Here is an 8,478-nt window from a genome sequence, read left to right on the forward strand (position 1 = left end):
TCTTATCTCCTTAGAGAAAATTGGGCAAGAGACGAGGGGGCGGGTGGAGAGGAGACAATTGAATAACCCCATAAAATAAAAAGTAAAATGGCAGTCCAGTGTAAGAAATATTCCGTGTTTATACAGTATTTTAGAAAAGGCCGCACTTCAAAGAGTGGTATGTAAGCATTTTTTGTTTCTTTTGAAACTCTTCGAAATAATTTTATTTTTCCTTTTAAAATTTTTAGAGTTATAAAATATTTCTTTTTGAATTTTCCAATTTTTTTTTGAATTCCTTAAAAATGGGCTAAAAAAAGGAAGGACGTTTTCGGGGAGAACCAAAGGGAAGTTCAGCTTCCATTTCCCAAACTGTTAAAAAACAAAAATCATCTTTTTGTTTTTTCTTTTTCATTAGCTCTCCACAGGAGGAGTATAGTTTTTATATATGCCAAGGTTTCAGACGAAAAAGAAATAATATTTTGATCTAAATGCCATCTTTCAACCAATTTTTTGAAAATTTGGTTTCTGATAATTGAACACCATTATAAGTACATTTAATATGCATTTCTCTATTCCATGCAAGCATCAGTAGCTAATTTCACGGCTCAAAAACGTGATCTATAGGTCAAACACGAAGATAACTTTACCGTTGTTCCAAGACTCCAAGCAAAAATTATATAAAATAAATTAATACAATAAAGTATCTATAGTCTTTGTTCTTCTGTATGCAGTGTGAATATAAAAGACGTCTTCCAATTTTCATTTTAGACATAACGAGCTTTCCTCTTTCCTTCTTCTCTCTTTCTAAGAAATTAGCCACATCACAACCTCAAGAAAATTACACCAGCTACTATACCATAAAAAATATTTTTATTAATTAGTAGCTGCAGCACAACTTGTTCTTATCAAAATATTAATTAGAGGTAAGAACAAAGAAATTAACCTGAAGAAAAAATGGGAAATTGCTGGCCTAAACCTGTTGATAATCTTCCTAGCTCTAAGAAGTTTTCTAGCCCTCCTCCAGGTATTTACCCTATGGCGTATTCATAATTTAAATTTTATAGATTCAATCTTTAATTTCTTTTGAAATCATCGGTTCAACATTTAATATTAGTTAAAATTTTAGTATGCTACATGCGCCTAGCCACTGCTATATATGTAGCTTTTTTTCTCCTTTGATTATACAAAAAAAATGATAAATTTGTTACTACGACAGTGATCAAGAAACATACGGCTGCTCCGGCAAGTAATACCAAAAGGGCGGTGGTGGCGCAGCCTAGCGGAGATGGCGGAGATCAATCGGAAAAAGAGGAATTAGTACTGCCGGCGAGTGGGAAAATTATTACTCCAAACTTGAAAATGTTTACACTAGCAGAATTGAAGAGTGCAACGAGAAATTTTAGACCAGATACAGTTTTAGGAGAAGGAGGATTTGGTACTGTATTTAAAGGATGGGTTGATAATAAAACATTTGCTCCTTCTAAAGTTGGAGTTGGAATTCCAGTTGCTGTTAAAAAGTCAAATCCTGATAGTGAACAAGGTCTCAAGGAATGGCAGGTTTGTTGTTATTTTCCTTGCTTTAATTTCCAATGTATTTTGGTTATATTCGAAATTTATTGGTCCGACTAATGAGCACAGCTCGTTAAACGGGCTGCATCATGAGATTTCCAACCAAGTATTTGGGTGAAATTTAAAAATAGCCAGTTTTACAAGTGGTCGTTCAAAAATAGTCCAGTTTCAAAAATAATCGAAATTTAGCCAGCATAAGTATACTTGAACTCTAGCATATTATACTGGAGTTCCAGGATAAGTATGCTGGAACTCCAGCATAATATGATGGAGTTCCAGCATAAGTACACTAGAACTCCAGCATAATATACTGGAGTTCCAGCAAGTATACCGGTCCAGTATAATATGTTGGAAGTTCATACATAAGTGCTCGAATCTCCAGTATGTTATGCTGGAACTTTCCGTGTGTTGGAGTTCCAGCATAATATGCTGGAAGTTCATACACAGGTGCACCGAACTCCAGTATATTATGCTGGACCGGTCTCTGTTGCAGCAAAATAGTGGCTATTTTTTATTGACATGGTAAACGCTGGCTATTTTTAAATGACCAGTCCGAAAACTGGCTAGACCGTGCTATTTTTATTTGCACTTTAAATCCTATAAATTTTGCCTTTAAAACTAGTCTGATAAGTTTATGTTATTTAGACAAATTTAAAAAGTGATTAAAAAGAAGGACATTTATGCAAATGCCCTTTATTATTAGGGGCTTAAAATCCAGACTTCTGGTTAAAGTTGGTGATATTTCGACCATGTTATCACACGGTAAAAAATGATTATTTTTATTAAATTAATATATGCATAATATGTGTTTGCAAATAAACTTTTGTAATAAAATAATCAGGATAATATCTCAAACTACTAACACCTTGGTGGTGCGTGGTCCATGTATTTCTTCTTCACCAAGCATCGTAATCACAATAATTCCTTCCACTTTCTCCTATTTTTATCGTTCAAATTAAGGGATAAAATTAAATATTAGTAGTTCCGGACTTGAACTGCGGACTTGTTTCAAATTAATATAATTCGTTTTCCAATTTTGTAACTTAAATCAGGAAATATAATTAAAGACCTATGTGCATAACGTGCAATAAAAATACGAAACAATTAGGGTTTAGTATTTTATTTATGTCTGTGTCTGATACTTGTATACAAGGGACCCGATTTAAAAATAGCAAGTAGTTAATGGAGTAGTTGTTTATGAAATATGAAAGCTAAGAATACGTGGCATATTCGACCAATGGGAATTTAATCGTTGAGTGGAAAGAAGCCAAACACAGAGATAATTAAATTAAAACCAATCAAATAAAGCATTTACAGTCAAATGTGTGCTTTATTTGAAAAATTCAGTTAGTTTTATTAATTATTATTATTATATAATATATTATATGTGCCCTTTGAAATTGATTTTTCTTGACATGATGAACTCGGATAGTCTTGTGTTATACTTTTTAATTTCTTCACAATTTTAAAATGTGGTTTTTTCTTCTCATAGCTAATATTTGACCAGTCCCTTATCTGAGAAAAGTAAAGAAATAAAAGATCAGTCTAAATCTGGCTGACTAAAATGTGAAGATAATATCGTTGACTCTTTCAAAGTATCCACGTGGTTTCCTTACTACTATCAATTAATTTGTGGAAAATATAATAATCAAATTTAAGTAACGAAAAAGAAATGTCACAACTCACATACAAAAATCAAAATTAGGAAATATTAAAATAAAAAACTGCCCCTTTTTTCTTTGTTCTTTGTTTTCTATTCACTACGCAAGCCTTCGTCGATCAACGGTGCAAAAGTTGGAATACTGAATTGGTCCAATAAATTTCAAATCATTGCATCATAATATTGAGTGATTGCTAAACGAGTATAGTCAAATTTTTTTATAACGACCTCGTTTTAAAAAAAAAAATTAACTGCTATAGCAAAATACTGTTATAGATAACATATGTTATACGTAATGGTTCCAAAGAAAATTTGACCGTTATAGTGAACTGTTGTTATAGACAAGTTTGATTGTAGTACATTTTGTCTATTTTAGGTTTGTTGTCTATAGACAATTAATTATTTATTATATGGATTGCAGGCTGAAGTAAAGTTTTTGGGAAAATTTAGTCATCCAAATCTTGTAAAATTAATCGGATATTGCTGGGAAGAAAAAGAGTTTCTGCTTGTATATGAACACATGCAGAAAGGAAGTTTAGAAAGTCATCTTTTCAGAAGTAAGCACCTTCTTATTATTATTATTATTATTATTATTATTATTATTATTATTATTATTCTATTTGTTGAAAAAGAATTATTACAAAATGTAATATAACACTATTTTTTGTATTTATTAGAAGAAGGTGCAGAAGCATTGTCGTGGGATACAAGGCTAAAAATAGCAATAGGAGCAGCTAAAGGTCTTGCTTTTCTACACACAACAGAAAAGCAAGTTATTTACCGTGATTTTAAAGCTTCAAATATTTTACTGGATGCGGTAATTTTCTTTTCTTTTCTTTTTTAGAAAAACTTCTTTAATTAATTACATTTTTTTTAATAATTATTGATAAATATTTGTTTCAAATATTGTTGGGACAGGATTACAACGCTAAGCTTTCTGATTTTGGACTGGCTAAAATGGGTCCAGTAAATGGTGACTCACATGTGACCACTAGAGTCGTTGGCACTTATGGCTATGCTGCCCCCGAGTACATGGCCACAGGTAATTTTTTAATAACTATAGTGTTCGAGTCAGATATTTTATGCACTCGTATTTTTTTCCTCCTAATTCCATTGACACTTAATATATGTAATTTCATAAATTTTAATTAAAGTATACAAATAGTGAACGAATCAACAATTTTTTTTTTGTTGTTGTGAAAATTGACTTATTTAAAGATAAATTGATAAATCATGTCAGCTAACTCTTTTTGGTCCCAATCAAGATGTGACATGAGCTTGCCTAAATTTCGTCCAACACAACAACAAAATAATTAGAAAAGTTTGACATTAACTTATATGCCTTAAGATGAAAAAAATATACAGATATTTATAACGAATAATTATATATCACCGTCAATAAAAGGGTCAGTCGATAGTGAAAGTTTTATTACTTAAAAGAAATTTATTCCTTTGATTTAAATAACAACAAACTATTAGCTTTGACTTCTTAAAACCAAAATTCTTCCCCAAAAATTTTTCTATGTTCCCATTAGAAGTTTGACCTGGCCTTAGTGAAAACGTCAACCTTTACAAAATGTGAACTCCTTAGCGTTCAAATACTAAAATCCAAGAACATATATAACTATATGATTTATTAATATTGACCGGCAAAGTTGGTAAAAATAGCACGATCTAGCCAGTTTTCGGACTGGTCATTCAAAAATAGCCAGCGTTTATCAAAGTCAATGAAAAATAGCCACTATTTTGCTGCAACAGAGACCGGTCCAGCATAATATACTGGAGTTCGGTGCACCTGTGTATGAACTTCCGGCATATTATGCTGGAACTCCAACACACAGAAAGTTCCAGCATAATATACTGGAGATTTGAGCACTTGTGTATGAACTTCCAGCATATTATACTGGACCGGTATACTTTGCTGAAACTCCAGTATATTATGCTGGAGTTCTAGTGTACTTATGCTGGAACTCCATCATATTATGCTGGAGTTCCAACATACTTATCCCGGAACTCTAGTATAATATGCTGGAGTTCAAGTATACTTATGCTGGAACTCCAGCATAATATAATGGCGTATTTTTCGAGTTTTGAACAGTGTTTTTGCTCAGATTTATCTTTACATGAAAAGTGGCTAGATGTCGATTACTTTTGAAACTGGGCTATTTTTGAACGACCACTTGTAAATCTGGCTATTTTTGAATTTATCGGTTTCAACCATTTGTTGGTATTAAATTCCTTATTTTAGTTTTTAAAAAACTTGATTAATATGCTATTTGATTCGAAGAATTAACCTAAATAGGCGCTCACCTAACCACTTAAATTTGAAATAGCTGGTGGAGATATAATATGTGCATAATTTATGTATTAGATATATATAATTATGTATAATCAATATATAATTTATATATATGACTAGAAAAAGTAAATAATTAATATGGCCGGATATGTGTAACGATCCCTTTTTATTATTTATTAAAAAAGTCTTGATTCCTATACCTTATGGAACATTATTTCTTTTTTTTTTTGGGCAGGTCATTTGTACGTGAGGAGTGACGTATATGGGTTTGGAGTTGTGTTGCTAGAAATACTAACGGGCCGTAGAGTATTGGATCTTAAGAGGCCCAATGGGGAGACTAATTTAGTAGAATGGGCCAAACCAATGTTACCTGACAAAAAGAAGCTAAGGAAAATAATGGACCCAAGGTTGGAAGGACAATACCCATCAAAAGCTGCATATCAAATAGCAGAAATCATACTACAATGTCTTGAGCCTGATCCTAAAACTAGACCTTCTATGGAAGAGATTTTGGAGTGTTTAGAACAATGTAACGCGATCAAGATGAAGCCGAGAGATAAAAATGCCACGCGTGCCCACGATCAACGATCGGGAAATCATCGTAATCAAAACAATTACGGGCATCGGTCACCTCTCCATGTTAAGAAAACAGGTAGCGGTAATGTAATTGGAAACCAAGGCCGTCATGCTGCCATCAATCGAAGCTACTGAAATTCGATAGGGTTATATGGCTCGTTACATGAGACCTTTATATTAAGCGTTGACAGAAATTATAAACAAATATTTGTAGGGTCATTTTCTTCGATTCAAATTGTAACTTGTTATGTTGTACAATTCCCTCGGTCCGAAGGTGGACAATACGAAAGAAATTGATATGTGGGCTTGTATACACTATAGGCCCAATCCAACTTTAGACCAATGGAGGCCCAATTTATCAGCCCATTTAAATGGGCCCCTGAGACCTGTTGGTACTTTGAATTGGTCTTACATAATCATGAAAAAGCTGGCATATGTCTGTATCAGACTGAATGATAGTCAACATCAAGAAAAGAATGGACTTCTTTTTTTCCTTTTTGTAACTTCTTTTTTGTACTGACTAGATATGATTGTATTGCTTTTGTCTGTATATTTTTAATTTTTGGATTCATTTTGTAGGGTGATCATTTTCATTTTTCATGTATCATGTTCTTAAGGTCAATATTGATTTGCCTTTTGTTACTTTCTTGTCCGTATACCCTTTGGTCACTCTTTCTCCTTCCAAGAAAGGCAAGTAGAAGTTGGAATAAACATTAATTTTTAGTTATAAAGATCGAATATTAATTCTTATAGCATTATCTCCAACTCTGCCTTACATAAACTAAGCCGTTTGGCTATAAAAATGAAATTCACTTTTTTTTTGAAATCAGTGTTTGACCAAATTTTCAATATACACTTGAAGATGTAATTTGTAATTTTTCGAAAATCTGAAAAACTCCAAAAACTATTTTTCAAAATTTTCACTTCAAATCACTTACAAAAATTCGAAAACAATCCAAAATTATATTCATGTCCAAACACAACTCTAATTTTCAAATACCATTTTCACTTAAAAAAAAATCACTTTTTTTAATTTTACAATTTGTGTCCAATCGCCCACTAAAAGTCAAAGAGATTGTAATATTAATTCTTGCACTATTTGGTTAGTTGCGGCAATTAATCCAACTCACTGACACATTCAATTTCAAGATAGACCCAATTGAGACAGAATTGATTGACTCTGTTTATATAATTGCATTGTACATATGCGTTAGTTCACTTCTAAGACTTTCCTACCCTTCGAGAGGCAATGAAACAAGTGACGGATCCAGAATTTTCAGCAAACGGGTTCAACATGCGAAGAAGTAAATGTATAAAGAACTCAACAAAATTATTATTTTTAATAAAAACTAAAATATTATTAAAATCAATTTGGATTAAAACGATGCTTTAAGCCCGAAAAATCTCTTTGAGAAAATATATGATTTCAGGGTTAGTAAGGACCATTTCAAGGTATTCTCTTCTAATCTCATCAAGCTCACTTGAATGATAGTTCCAAATTATATTCAATGTGTGTTATATACATCTAAAACGTAACATTTTATTTATATACACAGTCAGTTTTTCGATGAAGGGTGGTCAATAGACCGCCCTTGTGACCATGTGGCTTCGCCACTGGTAACGTAGCCACATACATTGAAGGGTGGTCGACCCAACACTGTTCATCGAAAAATTTATGGTGTATGTAGAAACTTATATTGTGTATATAGGTCAAAAATTATTTTTATATGTGTATATTAAATTTTGAACACCTTTCGTGCAATTCTTGGCTTCGTCACTGACTATCGGAAACAATCTTTCTACCTCTCAAAAGTTAGGGGTAAGGTTTGTGTATACCTCCCCCTTCACAGACTCCACTCATGGGGTCACAGTGAGTATATTGTTTATTTTTTATATATTTAATATTAAAATAGTAATAATATTTATTTCTTGTCTAAACTAAGTTGTGTAACTTAGCATAAAGCATGATAAACACTGTGTGTTTTGTATGGGTCAAAATCGAACTAGAGAAAATCGATACACGGAGATGATTGTCATGAGTGACCTGCTAATCAATATGGGCAGTTTGGCCGAGGTCGATCAGTGGTCAACAGAACAAACCGCTGAGTGGTTCATCAGGGCCGAGGTCGAGCAGCATAGATAGGAGTAACGACTAGTATAGCTTTGGTATCATCAAAGGAAATATTCTATTGAATATTCTCTTTATTTGTACCTTTTAGGGTTCTTTGGGAATATTTCATATAAATAGTATGAGAGATAAATACAAAGAACAACTTTCTTAAAAGATTCGATCCTTGTAGATTATCTATTGTCATTTCCACCGAGAAAGTGCTCAATATTCTCTCACATTCCTGTCATTCATCATTGTGAGAAGGAAGAATCTTTCACCTCTTTC

At 32.5% G+C, this 8,478-nt stretch overlaps 1 protein-coding gene across 2 annotated transcripts; it reads left to right on the forward strand.

Annotated features, from left to right (window-relative positions):
• On the forward strand, nucleotides 739-6,725 carry LOC109224801 (probable serine/threonine-protein kinase NAK). 2 transcript variants are annotated; one of them, XM_019389332.1, is made up of 6 exons: nucleotides 739-1,003; nucleotides 1,196-1,536; nucleotides 3,630-3,765; nucleotides 3,889-4,025; nucleotides 4,127-4,250; nucleotides 5,743-6,725. In XM_019389332.1, the coding sequence occupies exons 1-6, from the start codon at nucleotides 934-936 to the stop codon at nucleotides 6,216-6,218; spliced, it is 1,284 nt and encodes a 427-aa protein (XP_019244877.1). In that variant the 5' UTR covers nucleotides 739-933; the 3' UTR covers nucleotides 6,219-6,725. The 2 variants fall into 2 exon arrangements, with proteins under 2 accessions (XP_019244877.1, XP_019244876.1); XM_019389331.1 differs by having other exon boundaries at nucleotides 740-1,003; nucleotides 3,886-4,025.

Source organism: Nicotiana attenuata, chromosome 4, assembly GCF_001879085.1.
Source record: "Nicotiana attenuata strain UT chromosome 4, NIATTr2, whole genome shotgun sequence".
Taxonomy (NCBI): Eukaryota; Viridiplantae; Streptophyta; class Magnoliopsida; order Solanales; family Solanaceae; genus Nicotiana; species Nicotiana attenuata.

Bases quoted from the DNA above. Each gene is read 5' to 3' on its own strand.
- LOC109224801 (XM_019389331.1), top strand. From the start codon at position 934: ATGGGAAATTGCTGGCCTAAACCTGTTGATAATCTTCCTAGCTCTAAG. The intron at 1,004-1,195 runs GTATTTACCCTA...TTACTACGACAG, and splicing joins GTTTTCTAGCCCTCCTCCAG to TGATCAAGAAACATACGGCT. The intron at 3,766-3,885 runs GTAAGCACCTTC...TGTATTTATTAG, and splicing joins AGAAAGTCATCTTTTCAGAA to AAGAAGGTGCAGAAGCATTG.